This window comes from Desmodus rotundus, chromosome 12, assembly GCF_022682495.2.
Source record: "Desmodus rotundus isolate HL8 chromosome 12, HLdesRot8A.1, whole genome shotgun sequence".
NCBI classification, from domain to species: Eukaryota; Metazoa; Chordata; class Mammalia; order Chiroptera; family Phyllostomidae; genus Desmodus; species Desmodus rotundus.
Window position 1 is genome coordinate 33,279,235 of NC_071398.1, and position 16,322 is coordinate 33,295,556.

The 16,322-nt window shown below is 50.6% G+C and overlaps 3 protein-coding genes across 5 annotated transcripts; 2 read left to right on the forward strand and 1 right to left on the reverse strand.

Annotated features, from left to right (window-relative positions):
• Positions 1–1,746: 1,746 nt before the first annotated feature.
• Positions 1,747–4,526, forward strand: TYROBP (transmembrane immune signaling adaptor TYROBP). 2 transcript variants are annotated; one of them, XM_024577678.4, is made up of 5 exons: positions 1,747–1,876; positions 2,308–2,334; positions 2,486–2,620; positions 2,798–2,844; positions 4,296–4,526. In XM_024577678.4, exons 1-5 carry the CDS (start codon positions 1,816–1,818, stop codon positions 4,359–4,361), a joined length of 336 nt encoding a protein of 111 aa, XP_024433446.1. In that variant the 5' UTR covers positions 1,747–1,815; the 3' UTR covers positions 4,362–4,526. The 2 variants fall into 2 exon arrangements, with proteins under 2 accessions (XP_024433446.1, XP_024433447.1); XM_024577679.4 differs by having other exon boundaries at positions 2,801–2,844.
• Positions 4,527–4,670: 144 nt separating this feature from the next.
• HCST (hematopoietic cell signal transducer) lies at positions 4,671–6,236 on the reverse strand. 2 transcript variants are annotated; one of them, XM_024577746.4, is made up of 4 exons: positions 6,104–6,236; positions 5,654–5,677; positions 5,059–5,190; positions 4,671–4,820 (listed from the first exon to the last, which is right to left on the reverse strand). In XM_024577746.4, the coding sequence occupies exons 1-4, from the start codon at positions 6,144–6,146 to the stop codon at positions 4,783–4,785; spliced, it is 237 nt and encodes a 78-aa protein (XP_024433514.1). In that variant the 5' UTR covers positions 6,147–6,236; the 3' UTR covers positions 4,671–4,782. The 2 variants fall into 2 exon arrangements, with proteins under 2 accessions (XP_024433514.1, XP_024433513.1); XM_024577745.4 differs by having other exon boundaries at positions 4,671–4,823.
• Positions 6,237–9,244: 3,008 nt separating this feature from the next.
• Positions 9,245–15,987, forward strand: NFKBID (NFKB inhibitor delta). Its single transcript, XM_024577438.4, has 12 exons — positions 9,245–9,537; positions 9,854–9,954; positions 10,149–10,209; positions 10,626–10,843; positions 11,113–11,303; positions 11,412–11,517; positions 11,629–11,775; positions 11,882–11,933; positions 12,027–12,175; positions 13,983–14,099; positions 14,389–14,553; positions 15,212–15,987. Exons 3-12 carry the CDS (start codon positions 10,182–10,184, stop codon positions 15,263–15,265), a joined length of 1,227 nt encoding a protein of 408 aa, XP_024433206.2. The 5' UTR covers positions 9,245–9,537; positions 9,854–9,954; positions 10,149–10,181; the 3' UTR covers positions 15,266–15,987.
• The last annotated feature ends 335 nt before the right edge of the window (positions 15,988–16,322 follow it).

The following is a 16,322-nucleotide window of genomic DNA, read 5'->3' on the forward strand; positions in this document are numbered from 1 at the left end:
AAACAAAAAAATTTCACAGCCAAAAGCTTTTCTGATAGAAATGGTTTACTGAGCCAAATGCTAGTCAGAAAAGGACCAGGTCCTGGGGCATGCAGTCTAACCCAGAAACAGCAGGCTAGGTAAAGAAGACAACATGTCCACCATCCTAGAATTGGTGGGGCTCTTTTATACAATGAGTCTGGGGAAGAAAGATGTGAGTTGTATTTAGAGAATTTACACTGGGTATAGATAAAGAGGATGGTAGAAGTTGAGGCAGGGCTAGTTCTGGGATAGAATAGGTTCATCGTCTATAAGGAAGAAACATTTGCTCCTTTGGATTGTGGACAACAGTTCGAAAAGTTTGTGTGTAAACAAAAAGCTGAGCCAGGGGGTTGGTGGTGCCTTGGGGTTGGCTATCCACTTGGCTGTTCTCTGGATAATGGAAGAAATTGCCTGCTGGAAGTTAATTCAGTATATTTACATTTAGGAATGTAAGCAGTCTTTTGTTGCTTTTGCCCTTCAATCATTAACCGATTAATCTTTCTTGTCTCTTCCTTCCACCCATGGCCTGCTATAATTTAATTTCAGAGGTCTCAGAATTTTCTCCTTGTCAGCAGCCAATGCTGCCTCAGTCTAGGCCCCAACTCTCTCCTTCAAACTCCAAATCTCCCCCACCCCCACCCCACCCCAGCAGTGAGTGGAAGGACTCAGAGTCTGTCCCATGACCAACACCCAGTTTCCTCTTTTCTCTCCTTAGCCCAGGCCCAGGGAGCTGTGGGGTGTGACGCCTGGATGGGGGAAGGGGGCTTTCTGCTGCTGGCCCATCCCCCCAGTGCCCTAACCTCAGCTTCCTCCTTCCCCAGCCCCAGCCCTCCTGCAGAGGGCTAGAAGTCCCTGTCTCCTCCTGGGTGGCCTCCCTCAGTCCTTACTTCCAGCCATTCCTCATCTGATGAAGCAGCCCAGCCCAGCACAGTTGTCACTGCATTGTCCCCCACCTGCCTCACCCTAACCCCCAATCTTGTGTCTGTGATGTGGGTATCTGTGTCACTGTCTGTTCCTCTCCCTCCTTCTCTGTCTTACCATCATTTTCTCCTTCTCTATCTTTTATCTTGGCTCTTTTTGCTTTCTCTCTAAGGGTCAAGTATCTATCTTTGCGTTCTGGGTTCCATTTCCACATTTATTTGCTGTGTGATCTTGGGCAAGTGTGTTTACTTTTCTGTAAAATGGGTTTAAGAGCATCTATGTCAGAAGGGTGTAGTGGGGTTAAATGAGTCAGCACTTGGGACAGAGTGCCTGCAAATTATTAGTGCCCATATCCTGATGGCTCTCTTTAATATGCTATGAACATCACAAGATTCTGATTATCTAATAATTACCGCCAGCACTTATAAAAGGATGACAGATATCAGCTGCTGTTCTAGAAACATTAATTTATTTGATCCCAGAACTCCCTATAAAGTAGGTACTATTTTATTCCCCATTCTACAGATGAGGAAACTGAGGCCCAGAGAGGTTGAGAGACTTGCTTAAGGTTGCCCAGCCAGGAAGAGCTGGTTTCAATCATAACCAGCCATTGATCTTCCTGTTACCCCTGATTGGCAATGGAGGTCAAGTTCATATATGCACCCTTTGACCTTCATGTGCAACCATTGGGGGCTATAGCATTGCCCCTGGAGTGTCTGGGCTTGATTCTTTCTGGTATTATCTATCTCTGTCCTTCCTCCCTGTTGTCCCCTCCTCCATCCTGCCACCACCCACCTCAGACTTCCTCCTTCGCTTGGTTGGCCACATCCCACTGGCCCTTGGACTATAGTATCCAGCAGTGTTGCCTGCATCATGGGAGGCCTTGGAACCTCCGACAGGCTCCTGCTCTTGCCTCTTCTTCTGACTGTGGGTGGTGAGTTGAGGGTTTCTGCAGCTGCTTCCAGAGTCCCTGGGCTCAGGTTGGGGCAAGGTAGGGAGCAGGGTGGGAGGAGAGAACCAAAGGGGAAGATTGGGGTAGGAGCAGGTCCCCAGCCCCCCAAACCCTATGGGTCTCTCCTAGAACCTGAGACTCCAATATTTGGCCTCTGGTAGAAGCAGAGGGACAAGGGATGGTACCCTAAGGGTGTTGTAATAGGACAAGTCAGTGCAGAAGTTACATAGTCCAGTGACCTTTATGTTGGCCACAGGCCTTACCAGAGGTTGCTCTACACCCTGGCCCCCTAGCAAGATTCAATCTCCCCAGCTTTCCACCCTCCATGCCCCAATTTACCTTCAGGTAAATTACCATGCCCATCCTCCAGTCATAGCCCCATGTCCCAATTTACCTACTTTTTCTCTCCTCAGGTCTCAGCCCTGTCCAGGCCCAGAGCGGTAGGTTTAGACCCTGAAATCTCCCTTCCTACTTCCAAAAAACCTCCCCATTTCTTCCCAAATCTCTCCAACCCTCCTCCTGCTGACACCTCCTCCCAATTTCCCAACTCCTATTGACTTCCCCTGACCCCTGTGCCATATACACTCCCAGAATGCAACTGCTCAGTAGTAAGCCCTGGTGTGCTGGCGGGTATCGTGCTGGGGGACCTGGTGCTCACCCTCCTCATTGCCTTGGCTGTGTACTCTCTGGGCCGGCTGGTCCCTCGAGGGCGAGTAGCTGTGGAGGGTGAGTGGGGCTGGAAGGGGATGGGGCCCTCTGGGGATTGCCTGGAGGGGAGGGGTAAGCTCCCAAGTCACAACCATCCATGGGGGTGGTGATGGAGGGGCTGATTTTACATCAACCAAATAATCCCAGTTTACCACCTTGTCTGTCTCTGTACCCTGTGCCACTCTCCACTCCTAGCAGTGACCCAGAAACAGCACATCACTGAGACAGAGTCGCCTTATCAGGTGAGGAAACTAGCTTCTCTTTCTTCTATCTCACTCCTGCCCTGTGGGTGTCTGTCTTAACCACCTCCCCTACCCCAAGTCCCTCTAGAACCTAGAGTCTAAAGCCACTTTCTTGCAGCTCCTCAAACCCTTGAAGACTAATGGGGCATCTGTCCAAAACTAAGTTTGATGATTAATCATGTCCTTATGCTCAGCTTAAAATGTGTGGAGAGGAAATATAGGGATATTTTACCCTTGCAAAGGCAAACACAGGCCTTAGCCAGAAGGCAGTCTCTGAATTGTTCTGGAAAAGCCCAGCCCAGAACAGGCTAATTTCTGGGAGAAGTTCTCATCAGTGCAGATGATATAATTCAATACTAGTTTGGTAACCCTAAAGAGAGTAGTTCTAGAATTTGGGGGGTGGGGGATTGGGATCCTGCATCCTTTTGAAAAGCTGATGAAAGCTAGAGACTCCTCAGAAAAATCCATGCAAAAAATACAAACTATAATCTAGGAGTAGTGTACTCCTAGATTTTTCAAAGATATCTTTGAAATCCCTAAGAACCACGATGCAAATAGAGGGATATTTCCATCTCTTGCCTCTCTGTCAATGTCATTCTTAATTCTTTAGGGGGTCATGAGCTCTTCTGTGAATCTAATGGAAACCAAATAGACCTCTCCCCAGGGTGCATATATGCACACCCAGTCTGGCTATATGCATATGATTTCAGGAGTTCTGTGTGATACCTGCCTTTTGGGGCCATAGGCCCCATCCCCCTCTAACTATGAGCCCTGCTCTGTGAAATGTTTTACTTGTCCACAACCAGCTTTGCTTTGCCTCACTTGTGATAAAACGTCTCTTCGTAAAGTGTAAGAATCTTGAGTTTGGCTCTGTGAGGTCCAGAGGACTGAAGGGGCTTTCCATTTCCTGTGGGCAGTGAAATATTAGGGCAAAGCATTGCTCCACTTTATTTGTTGAGCTCCTGTGTTTATGAGATACTGAAGACACAGCAGCAGAGCTTATGTCCTAGTTGGGGAGACAGACTTGAAGCAAATGAACAAGTAAGATCATTTGGGAAGACATCATGAAGGAATAAAGTAGGCTGATGTGATAGTGATTGGGGTGTGGGGGAAAGAAACCACAGATGAGGAAATTAAGAAATGCCTTTCTGAGGAAGTGGCATGAGCTAAGACTTGAAGGGGGAGAAGGAACCATTCATGAGAATATTTAGGGAGCCGGTGTTCCAGGCAGAGAGAGTAGTATGTGCAAAGGCCCTGAGGCTGGGGTATAATGATGAGACAGAGGAGAAAAGAGAACTTTGAAGGCACTTGAATCTAGAGGTCGAACACGGCTGCAACATTGAAGAAGCTACCAGGGGACTTGCAGGCCACTGGGAGAAGGTTGGATTGTATTTTATGTTTATTTGGTCGACCCCTTCCACTGATGGTCCCTACTCTGTCCATCCCTTTAGGAACTCCAAGGTCAGAGGTCAGATGTCTACAGTGACCTTAACACACAGAGGCAGTATTACAAATGAGCCCAAACCATGGCAGTTAACAACCTGATGCCTGGATCCAGTCATTCCTGATGCCTACCCAGCACCCTATTCCTACTCCAACCAAGATACGCATCTACAGAGTGCCCTCTCTGAAATATCCCACTTTCCTACACCCCTGCCCCCAAATAAACATGGAGCACAAAACGCTGTTGAGTTATTCCAGATCCCTGGGCTGAGGAGATGGGGGTATGTGGAGTTCTGGGAAGGTAGGTCATGCACCTAGAAACAGCTAAATGGGAGGGAGGCTTTGGGGACCCTGGGTTCTTTGAGGAAAAATTAGAATCCCAATTCTAAGGTATTTCAATTGCTTTATTCCAACCCAAATGGGGGAGTGGGTTTCCTGTGCCACCACACAATCCAGAATGAGAAGGTCAGAAGTCAAAGGTTGAAGTTACAGGGGTCAGCCCCTGCCAGGCATGTTGATGTAGACTTTACCATCTTCTGGGGGTGGGGGAGAGAAAGCATCAGGCCTGACCACCCACCACCCACCTACATTTCCACCTCCCTGGGGACCCCCTTCTTCAGGGGTTTCCTCAGGAGTTCCCCTAGCAGCACCCCCAGGGTTTCCCCAGCAGCACCTCCAGGGCTTCCCCAGGGGGAGGTGGGGCCCTCCAGGGAAACCTCTTCCCTAGGGACACCACCCCCACTCCAGGCCCTGCCCTGTCTCTGCTCTCACCTTGGGTGGGCCTGTCACGTGGGCTGGCACACATAAACACCACCACCACGATTAGCAGAGATACCATGGCATCAGCAGCCACAAGGCCTACCAGGAGTGGCAGGGGGAGGGGCCCACATCCGGAACAGGAACCTGGAGGGTGGGGGCCAAAACAAGAAGGCAGATGAGGGGGTTTCAGGCTTTCAGGACTGTGCTTTGGTGATATGGGTAGAGGAAGTCCCTGAGGGGTGACCCAGGTTCCCTGGGGTTGCACTTGGGGCATGAAAAGGGAGTCAGAGATTCAGAGAGAGTCTGGGGTATCCCAGCATAGTGAGACATATGCTGTGCTTTGGGCATAGTGGGTACTCCTGAAGAGAGGTGGGGCGGGGGTGGGAGGGAGGGTGTTGGCCAAGTCCCTAGGGCTTCAATTTGGTAAAGAGGGCAGTGAGATAGGGATCTGGAGAGGGCTCCAGATCCTCCAGGGGCTCGGATTTGGGGATGAGAGGTGAAATGGTGACCTGGAGAGCTGCTGGGGGTATTTCAGGATCCTCAAGCTCACTTTGGGGATGGAAACTGTACCTGAAGACATGGCAAAGGGGGTGTGTTGATTTCTCACCTGGGATTATCTGAGCTGCAGCCACTGTGGAAAGAGAGGGAAGGTAATCAGTGGGGAACGGTGGTTCCCAAAATAGAGTGCAGGGAAAGGTGATGTCCTGAGAAGTAAGCTCCACTCCAAAAGATCAAATGAGAAAGGGGCCAAATGGGAGGGGAGCTCCTGGAGAAGCAGAGATAGACAGGAAATGAGAAGAAGCAGACAGACCCAGCAGTGAGAAGGGGAGATTAAGGATTAAGAGGCAAGCACTCCAGAACTCAGCTTCCCTCCCCAAAGAACCAGGCCCCAAAGCCAAATGCATCTCAGGGAAGGGAAGGGGGAAGGGAAGAGGAAAGGGAAGGGGCACTGGGAGAAAGATATGCCCTCATTGCCCCTCCCTTCAGATGCCACCGAAGCCACCCCTTTCACAAATACTCCACCGCCACTACCCCTCCCCATAACTGCTGGCTTCACCTGGGAGTAAAAGCAGGAGCAGCATGTTGCTTGGATGGATCATGGTGGGCTGGAGCCTGGAAGGGGTCTGTCAAAGGCTTTACTCCAGAGAGGTTCTGAGGAACAGTGGGGGAGTAGAGTGGTAACAAAAGCGGATGTCACCCTGCTGGTGGTAAAGCCAGCTGCTTCCTGGGGGGGTGGGCAGGGGGAGGAGAAGAGGTGATGGATCCCTGTCATTGCCTATGGGGACAAAGTTACCAGACAGGGCACCTGGCCCTGAGTGGGTCAGCCTCTTGTGTATGGGTTGTTGACTCCATGTAGGAAAGATTTCACAACAGGAGTCCAGGTGACAATAAGGTTACATTTATTAAAGCTGGAGACAATGAAACAAGGAAGGGCCAAGCATAGAAGAAGCAACAGGAGAACCTGGGCTGGGCTGCCTTAGCTCACTGGGAAGTCAGAGACAAGTAGGCTTTGGGACAGGTCCAGGGGGTCAGCCTAGGATGAGCTGCTGCTGCCCATTGCTCCCCTGATTGCAAGTCTCAGGGTTCCTTAGAGTTTAGGAGACTTGTGCCTGTCGGGGAAGAAGAAAGGGAAGAAGAGGGAAATGAAAATGGCATGGGCTGCTCCGCAAAGGGAGAAATCACTCGCTGGGTTCTTTTGATTCAAGGCTTTTATCTCTCTCTTGAAGGCAGGAACCTTAGGGTAGGTCTTAGGGGAGGGTTTCAGCAGAATATTTTTCAGTTTTCCAGGTGTTTTTTCAGGTCTTGGTCTCTACTGATTGGTTAGTGCCAGAGCAGGCGGTCATTGTAGCTGGTCCTAGCATCTGCCCACCTGGTTTTGCTGCTTTTCTGGGGCTGGAGCTGAAATACAATGGAGGCCTAGATGTTATCACAAGGGAGGTGAACTCCTGTATCTGGCTATAAATTGCTTGGCCTTCTTGTTCAGCTATCTGTCTCAATTTCCTTGTTCCACTTGCCAAGGAATTCTCCTAGCTTACTATCTGGTCTCAGTGGCAAAGCCAATTATTTCCTCTGTGTGTGTGTTGGCCAGAGGGGTGGGGGCGGCCAGGGGCACAGCAGGAGGACAGGTGGTGGGTCCTTGTGACTGCCTTTGGGGACAAAGTAGGGGAAGGGTCAGAGGCCAGGAAGGTTGCTATGATTGTCCAGGTGGAAAGTGACAGGTGGACCAGGGTGTGGGCACTGGGGAAATTCTGGAAAGATTTTGGAGATAGAGTCAACAAAAGTTGTTGATGGAGTAGATAGGGTTTTGTATGGATGGGAGAGAGGGATCCAGAATGATCAAAGTTTCTGGCCTAAGCAACTGAAACGACCGAGCATCCTTTGACGGGATGAGGAGGGGAAGTGCTGGAGGCTTGGGTACAATGAGTTGGAAATGCCTGCTAGATCTCCCTGTGGAGAAGTTGAATGACTACAGCTGCCTTTTTGAGTTCAGGGGTTAAAGTCTGGTCTGGAGATGTAAATTTGGGGTTTGATGGCCTATGGATGGTATTTAAAGCCATGAGACTGGATGAGATCACCAAGGAAGTTAGTACAAATGGAGAACCACTCATCTCCCCCCCCACCCTAAGAATGAGTGAAGAGGAGGAAACAGGCAGGGAAACTGCGAGCAGCAGCAAGTGAGGAAGGAGAATCGCCAGGAGAGCATGGATTCTTGGAGGCAGGGGAGAAATATGATTAATGCTCATCGGTGCTGTGGATAGTAACCAAGATGGGAACTGAGAACAACAGCCTCTCTCTGGAATGTCAGTCAGCTCGAGGGTGAGAATTCCTGACTGCTTAGTTCACAGCTATACCACAGCATCCAGCAAAGTGCTTTCCCTGCGGTAATATATTATTTTAAGTGATGAATGAATTAAATGAGAACTGACCTCTGAAAAAGGTGAAGGTGATGCAAGGAAAAGGGAGAAATTTGAGTTCACCTTTATTACTCTTACCTGCAGACTTTTCCTCCCCGGAGACCAGGAGGTCCGGACCCCAGGCCTCTCCCCCCACAACCCTCTAACACTGGCCTCACCCCCAGCACCAGCCCAGTGCCCAGGAATTGAGGTCTCCAGCACCCCCTGGTCAGAGTACCATTAAGTCCAGGCCCCCAGTGCTCTTCTCCTCCTCCAGGAGTCCAGTATCCCAGGCCCTTTTCCCGCAGACCAAAGCTGGGGGAAGCTCTCTCTCCCAACACTCTCAAGTTGGGCGCTCAAAGTCAGCCTAGACCATTCAGAGCCTGGGTTTGCTAGAGCGTGACGCGGGGACTCCCAGACTGTGGGCAGGGCTCTACTCGGGGTGGGCGGTGCCAGACCAAGTTTAAAAACTCGCGGTTGGCCAGGCCCAAAATCGGGGACCCAGCGGCGGCTCCGCGGGTTAACAGCGAGGCTGGCGCAGCGCCGAGGCCGGGGCCCTGGGGGCCCGCAGTCTGCGCAACGGAATCCCCGAGGTAATGGAGGGACTGAAGGAAGCCCCCTTGGCCCCAGAAGAGTGAGGGGCTGGGAGTCGGACTCTTGGAGTTCTGAGGGACAGAGCTGGAGTATCAGATTCCAGGTTCTGAGACTGAGGGTACCGAGTGTTTGGAGGGGAGAAAGGGCCAAGATTCTGGGGTCACGGTGGAGGAGCGGCTGCAATTCTGGGTTCCTTGGTCCTGGGCGTAAGGGGACTGGGACCTGGAATATTGGGTCCTGGGGACGGAAGGGCGCTGAGCCCGGACTCCTAATCCTGTGGGAGGAGGGGTTTGGGAGCTGGGATTCCTTTTCCTAGAAACCCCGGCAGGATTGAGTCCTTGGGGGCACGGTTTAAAATGAGTCACGGGTCTCAGTGGGAAGGTCCCAGCGCCTGGCCGCAGGGCCCACGTTGGCCGTGATTCTGCCCCCCACCCCTGCGGGACTTGCCGACTCGCCACCCGTCCCAGGTTCCGGGACTGAGCAGGAATTCCCCTTGTGCGGGGATTCCACGAGAGCTATGCTTGGCTGCATGCCCCGCCCGTAAACCCGGGCCCTGGGGCGGGACTGAGAGAGGAAGAGGGAAATGGAAGATTCCCTTGCGGGAGCGCCGTGACGTCAAGCGCGTAGCTTCCGGGCTGTTTCCGTGTCTCCCGCCTACCCTTAACCCTTCCTCCACCGGAACTCCGAGGGTTGAGGGTACGGACCTATTGGGTTGTGTGAACGAGGCGTCTGGGAACTGGGACTCTCAGGTCGTAGGGAGGGGGATGCTGAAGGATCCTACGGGATAGGGCTTGGACTCCTAGGTCTGAAGGTGGGGATGGGGTCTGAACCTCTGGATCTCTGAGGAGCTCCAGGGAGTTATTGACTCTCGGTTCCCCCAAGAGAGGGGCTGGGGATGCTTCGGGGCAGCTTCTTGGGCAGAAAAATGTTGGGAGCCTGGATATGCGTGTCCAGGATCTGGTGCTAGACAAACCCTGAGGCCTCAGGACTTGGAGATCTGGAGGTGGGATTTTTCACGGAAGGCGGGGGTGGGGTGGGGGCGCGCAGAGGGGCACCCTCCTCCCCAGTCCTCAGTTTCCATGATGCTGATGGAAAGTTGGGTCAGAGGGGAAAGTGCGGAGCAAAAGGAAGGAAATGGCAGAGGCGGGCACCACCACACCTGAAAACCTTAGATTGGTTTTGGAGTTCTCAGGCTGTATCAGTGTGCTAATTTTTCCGCGAGGGAGGGTGAGGAGCGCAGGAGGGCGCCCAAATCCTCTCCCCATGACTTGGGTCCTGATTACTTCTGTCCCCCTTCTTCCCCTACTTCCGCCTCACAGTGAGCCGGAATGAGCGCAGCCACTGCCCATCACAGACAGTGAAAAAGCTCCTGGAAGAACAGAGGCGCCGTCAGCAGCAGCCAGACGCTGGTGGGGCACCGGTGAGGCCCATGAAGCCCTGTCCACTACCATTCTCAAGAGGCTATGTCTTGTTGGGATGGACTTGCTGGCTTGCTGGGTCCTGAGGGCTGATGAGAGATACAGTCCCGACTTAGACGCCCTATAGATGGGGAATGGATGCTGAGGAATCTCCAGATAAATTCAGCCATGTTCCTTTTTGCTTATGTCTCTACAGGGACAATTCCTACCTCCTCTGACCCAGCCCCTGATGCCATCTGTGAACAAGGGTGAGGTTGGTAAGTCTGGAAACTCATTTTGGTTTCTTCAGCTCCCAGCCCAGCTTCTCTCAGGGACTCACAACCCAACTCTTAGAACTTTGGGAAAGTTGGGAGTCAGGCCCTGATTCTTACTGGGACCCTGTGGAAGTCTGATCTCCCAGAGGTTCTCTGCAGTGCAGTAGTCTATGCACATAGTCCTTTGGTGTCCCAGACGCCCTGGCTCCCAGCCTTTTGGTGCTCTGGGAGTCTAGGTCCTCAACCCCTCAGCATCCTAGGACTTCTATTCTCTTGATGTCCCAGGATTCTAGGTCCCAGAAGTACTAGCTTTCAGTACCTTGGGAGACTGCAGGTCCTCACACAGGTCCTCCAGCCTTGGCTGTGACTTACCCAACTCTGGTAACCAGGCTTGCCCCTGCTCCTCCTCTCACATGCAGGCCATACTCACTTCCTGGCACACCAGGAAGCTGTGGGTTCTGGACTTGGCAGCCTGACCCCGGCGACAGGCTTTCCAGATTGGAGCCCCAATACACATGCTGCCTACACAGACAGCCCCTACTCTTACCCTGCTTCTGCTGCTGAAGGTTTCCTGACTTCTGATTTTTGCCCACCATTGGACCCAGGACAGCCATATTCATTTCCCTTGGGAATGGAGGTAATATACAGAGTATGAACGGAATGCTGGAGTGCTCCCCAAATTCCCAGTTGCTTTCATGTGACATTCTGAGTGGTCTGGGACTGGGTTAAGGTCTCCTTCCTCATGGGCAAATTTAAGGCCCAAAGGTCCAAGTTTACTTGGCACAGATGGGACAGGCAGCCACTCTACCTGGCGCTCTATATGTGTAACTTGTATGTGTGGTAGGGTTGGGTTGGGAAGAGGGAATCCTCAGCTGACTGACTCTCCCCACCACCTGTACCCTTCAGGAACCCCTGGATTCCCAGCTTTATGCAGAACCTTCCCTGCCACAGGTGGGATCCTGGAAAAGTTCTGGGCTCCCCTCAGGACCCCCACAGTTGCCTGCTGTGGTCACTGGACCATCCTTAGACACAGCCCGTGCTCATATGCTGGCCTTGGGGCCACAACAACTGCTGGCCCAGGATGAGGAGGGAGACACGTGAGTATAGAGGAATGGAGTCTGGGTTCCTGGCCTAGTTGTGGGGGGGGGTGGGGCTGGGGGACTAGCGGGGGAGCTGTACTCACTGCTGCTCCCACCTGTCCTCAGGCTCCTGCACCTGTTGGCGGCTCGGGGGCTGCGCTGGGCAGCATATGCTGCAGCTGAGGTGCTCCAGATGTACAGACGTCTGGACATTCGTGAGCATAAGGGCAAGGTGAGGGCCAGGGGCCTGGAGTCTGAAGGCAGAGGATTTGGGGGCCTGAGTTCTTGATTTTCAGAGGGGAGTGGGCTGGGGGCTCAGACTGACTTTTCTTGTCATCTGCAGACTCCTCTCCTAGTGGCTGCCGCTGCCAACCAGCCTCTGATTGTGGAGGATCTACTGAACCTGGGAGCAGAGCCCAATGCTACTGACCATCAGGGACGTTCTGTCTTGCACGTGGCTGCTGCCTATGGGCTTCCAGGAGTCCTCTCGGTATGGCTGTGGCAGGTGGGGTACACTGATTGCCCAGATCCTGGTTTCTAGGACTGGGAGGCCTGGGAAGACCCTAATTGACCACTCTGCCTTCTCTTCCTCCCAGGCTGTGATTAACTCAGGGGTCCAAGTTGACCTAGAAGCCAGAGACTTTGAGGGTAAGTTGGATTATGGACACGGCCAGCATGGCAGGTGGGATAGGGCAGGGTAAGTGCTCCAGATGCAGAATGCTCACTGTCTCCATTCTGCAGGCCTCACCCCTCTCCACACAGCCATCCTGGCCCTCAATGTTGCTATGCTCCCACCCGACCTGTGTCCCCGGGTGCTAAATACTCAGGCCCGAGACAGGCTGTCTTGCGTCCAAATGTTGCTGCACATGGGTGCTGATCACACCAGTCAGGTGAGGTGGGCTATGGACAGCCAGACCCAAGGAGGGCTTGTGGGATGGGGGCACCTCACAAATACTGACTTTGCATCTTCCCAGCTATGTATCCTGGAGCACATTATATCACTTCTCTGTGCCCCAGTTGTCAACTGGAAATAATATTACTGATCTTAGTTTATGTTTATCAAGCACTTATTATACATCAAGAGCTAAGTTTCATAGATTAACTTATTGAATTCTCACAAACACCCTATGATGCCTGTGCTATTATTTTTCTAGTTTACTGATAAGGAAACAGAAGCATGGGGTGTCAAAAATCTTACAGCTTATGAGTGTCAGGATTAGAAACCAGTTAGTCTGATCCCAGAACTGAGCTTTTAACAATTATTCGATATTATCCTCTTTTTCACAAGCTAGCTGAGGGAGTTAAAAATCCAGAGGTTTTTTTTTTTTTTTTTTTTTTGGCTAAAGAATTTTGATACAGATAAAGTACAGAAAATACTGTAATGGCCCTGGCTGGGTAGCTCAGTTGGTTGGAACGTTGTCCTGATAAACCATGGTTATGGGTTTGATCCCCAGTCAGAGCACATACAAGAATCAGAATCAGATACCAATGACTGCATAAATAAAGTAGAACAACAAATGAATGTTTCTCTCTCTCTCAAATCAATAAATAAAAATTAAAAAGAAAAAATAAAATAGTGTAATAAACTCCACATACCAAACAAACATCAATAGCCAGCAACTCATAGCCAGTCCTGTCTCATCTATTCCTCCACCTAGCTATATTATTTTTAAGCAAATCTAAGCATATAATTTTATCCAAAAATATTTGTGTGTCTTAAAAGGTAAGAACTCTTAACCCCAATATCCACCTTAAAAATAATTAACAATTTCATAATGTTAAATATCCTGGCTGTGTTCAAATTTTGTTTGGCTCTCAAGTGACATACATTTATTTTTTCATTAAAAAATACAACAACCCTGGAGGATCAAAATAAAGCCCACATATTGCAATGATATGTCTTAAGTCACTCTTAATTTAGAGCTTTGCCCTCTAGCTCTGTTTTCATAGTTTATTTGGTGAGCCAACTAGGTTATTTTGCCCTGTATAAACACATAACATCTTTTTAAATATTTATTTATTTTGAGAGAGAGAGAGGGAGAGAAACATCAATGTGTGGTTGCCTCTTACACGCCCCCAACCAGGGACCTGGCTTGCAACCCAGGCATATGCTCCGTCCGGGAATCAGGCTTTGCAGGCCAGCATTCAATCTGCTGAACCATACCAGCCAGGGCCACATAACATTTTTAATGTTTGTTATCATTACAAACTCTTCAAAGTCTCATACTAAAGTTTCATTGTGGAAAATGGCTTTATTTGCTCCAAAATATGAAGAGAACAGCTTAATATGGAAATGGATATAGGTTTAGTTTAGTCTATTGGTTAATGTTGCTCAGTTCTTATCTTTGTAAATAAAGTACAGTCCATGTGGGATATAAGTACATTTGTGCTTAATAGAATGTGGGGTGGCCAGGCCATCTGCTAGTACAGAGAGCACCTTTGGAAGATTAGGAAAAGAGCCTTTTTCTCAGACACTTGGGCTGGAAAATTATCTTAATAAGTGTAAAGTTCTGTGATTTGTATGATTCGAATGGCACCCCCTTAAACTTTTTTATGTAGTGCACAACGCATACAACTGTATAAGGAACCCCTGGGTGCTTACAGAGGAGAGGCAGGGTTTCTAAAGGCTCCTGGGCTCTGTGGGAGGGGGCCTGAGTGTGAGGACTGGCCTGACCTCTGCTATTCCTCTCCCCACAGGAGATTAAGAGCAACAAGACAGTTCTGCATTTGGCTGTGCAGGCCGCCAACCCCACCCTAGTTCAGCTGCTGCTGGAGCTGCCACAGGGAGACCTGCGAGCCTTTGTCAACATGAAGGTGGGGACTTAGGCTGGAATATGCAGATTGTGAGAGATCTGGCATAGAGGGCAGTGGGATGTTGAGAGTGCTGTGGGCTGTGACTATGAGGGGATCATTGGATGGGACCTGGATGGAGGCTGCACAGGATGTGGACATAGATGGATGGGATGTGTATGACGTAGACAAGGGTATGTAGAGTGTTGTTGTGGAGGGAGAAATATGTGCCATGGATGTGGCAAACCATGAAGTGTAATGTTGTGGCCCAGGCCAGCTGAATCTAAATCAATCCTCCCCTTACTGTTTTCAGGCCCATGGGAACACAGCGCTCCACATGGCAGCTGCCCTGCCCCCTGGCCCACCTCAGGAGGCCATAGTGCGGAGCCTGCTGGCAGCTGGGGCAGATCCAACACTTCGAAACCTGGAGAATGAGCAGCCTGTCCACCTGCTGCGGCCTGGGCCGGGTCCTGAGGGGGTGAGCACTGAGCCCACCCTGACTGCATTGTGGCCCCTGACCTAACAGGCTGAACTGCTGACCCTAACACATTTCTGACCTTAGAGGGTTACTTGTAACCTCAGAAGGTGACCTTGACCCCTATCCAACCCTGACTTAAAAATGTGACCTCTTACCTCAGTATTTGATCCCTTACCCTGTAATGGTAACTCCTCCTGACCTGTACTTCAACCCTGGCATCCAAGTATGACCTCTACTTCCAATCCTGAATTCTGACTTCAAGGTATGACCTTTAATCCCCAAATATGACCTCCAGTCCATTGCCCCTAACCCTGAGTCCTGATCTCAAAGTGGGCCTCCTGACCCCCAAATGGGATGGACCTATGACCCTGTATCTCTACCCTTTAACTCCCAGGGAGTTCTCAATGGGAAACCAAAGATGGGAGCATCCAACCAGTAACAGCTTTCTCTTCATCCCCAGTTCTGGCTTCTGAGCCTTTTTTCAATGTGTGAACCCAGACCTTCACCCCCAACTCCAAATCTTACTCTGAATCTCTGATCTTCAAACCCAACTGACCCTACTCCACTTTTGTTCTTTAACCCCTAACTTCACCAGCTGTGCCCCCACCACCTCTTCTTGCAACCTCCAAAACATCTCCTTGCCTTGTCTTGTTCACAGCTCCGGCAGCTATTGAAGAGGAGCCGCATGGCACCCCCAGGCCTGTCCTCTTAGGACTCAAACCCAGAACCTGGACTGATTTTCCAGTCCCCACCGTCCTGTGGGACAGCCAGCGTATGCTAATGTTGCAAATCCATGATAATGTATATGGAATGTCCTGCCATTGGAGGTCTTACATTAAAACCCCAAAGTGGCTGCTGGGGCCGGGTGGTAAACAGTCCCCAACATTTGGGGTAGTGTGCTATCCCTCCCCCCACCCACAAGGAGCCCCCTTGATGATTTCTGTGAAATCGAGGCCCCTTGATTGTTTCTATGAAACATCCTGGACCCTAACCCTTTCCCCACTGGGATCTTTTAGAATCCCCCTTCCCTAACTTAGCTCTTCATACCTGGAACCTGAGATGTAATTCTCCCACATGGTATTTGAGGCATCTCAAAACAGCTCCCAGTAACATCCTAGTAGAGCTGTTAAGATGAACCCCCAACCTCTTCAGGTCCTTAACCCTGAGATTTCAGAAGGACTCTCCTAAATGAGAGTCCCCTAGGACCCACTGCTTTCTAATTCAAAAGTCGACCAGGCCCCAGTCCCAGACTTCTATTTCCAGTGACTCCCTCCCTGAAACTCCCTATTAAACTCAATTTGGACTAGAACTGTTACTGTCTAATCTCTGGAGGCATTGGTTTGGGGAGTGGCTGTGGTGCCTTGTTGGGGGGTAGTGATCAGGGGTGTCCAACCTTTTGGCATCTCTGGGCCACACTGGAAGAAGAGTTGTCTTGGGCCACACATTAAATACAATGTAACATGTAATCACAAAAAAATCTTGTAATGTTTTAAGTAAATTTATGGTTTCGTATTGGGCCACATTCACAGCCATCCTGGGCTGCATGCGGGCATGGGCTGCAGGTTGGACACCCCTGGTAGAAGAATGTGGTTGGGTGGGAGCGTCTAGCAGATGCTGTGGGTGCTAAGTCCGTATCTTGTCATGCACCCCCTATCAACACATGGTGGTTTGATTGCCAGTGCCAGCACATGAAGCTTTGCCTGTGGGCAATATCAGGGCATTGGTGCCTGTCTGCCAGTGATATGAACATGGCAAACCTTAAATGCCAG

Excerpts from the sequence above, each read along its gene's own strand:
- HCST (XM_024577745.4), bottom strand. The coding sequence starts at position 6,146 with ATGATCCATCCAAGCAACATGCTGCTCCTGCTTTTACTCCCAG. Across the intron at positions 5,191-5,653 it reads TGCAGCTCAGATAATCCCAG|GTTCCTGTTCCGGATGTGGG; the intron begins GTGAGAAATCAA and ends CCCACCCTCCAG. Across the intron at positions 4,824-5,058 it reads ACGTGACAGGCCCACCCAAG|AAGATGGTAAAGTCTACATC; the intron begins GTGAGAGCAGAG and ends CCCCACCCCCAG.
- TYROBP (XM_024577678.4), top strand. The coding sequence starts at position 1,816 with ATGGGAGGCCTTGGAACCTCCGACAGGCTCCTGCTCTTGCCTCTTCTT. Across the intron at positions 2,335-2,485 it reads CCCTGTCCAGGCCCAGAGCG|AATGCAACTGCTCAGTAGTA; the intron begins GTAGGTTTAGAC and ends ATACACTCCCAG. Across the intron at positions 2,845-4,295 it reads AGACAGAGTCGCCTTATCAG|GAACTCCAAGGTCAGAGGTC; the intron begins GTGAGGAAACTA and ends CCATCCCTTTAG.
- NFKBID (XM_024577438.4), top strand. The coding sequence starts at position 10,182 with ATGCCATCTGTGAACAAGGGTGAGGTTG. Across the intron at positions 14,100-14,388 it reads GAGCCTTTGTCAACATGAAG|GCCCATGGGAACACAGCGCT; the intron begins GTGGGGACTTAG and ends TACTGTTTTCAG. Across the intron at positions 14,554-15,211 it reads CTGGGCCGGGTCCTGAGGGG|CTCCGGCAGCTATTGAAGAG; the intron begins GTGAGCACTGAG and ends TCTTGTTCACAG.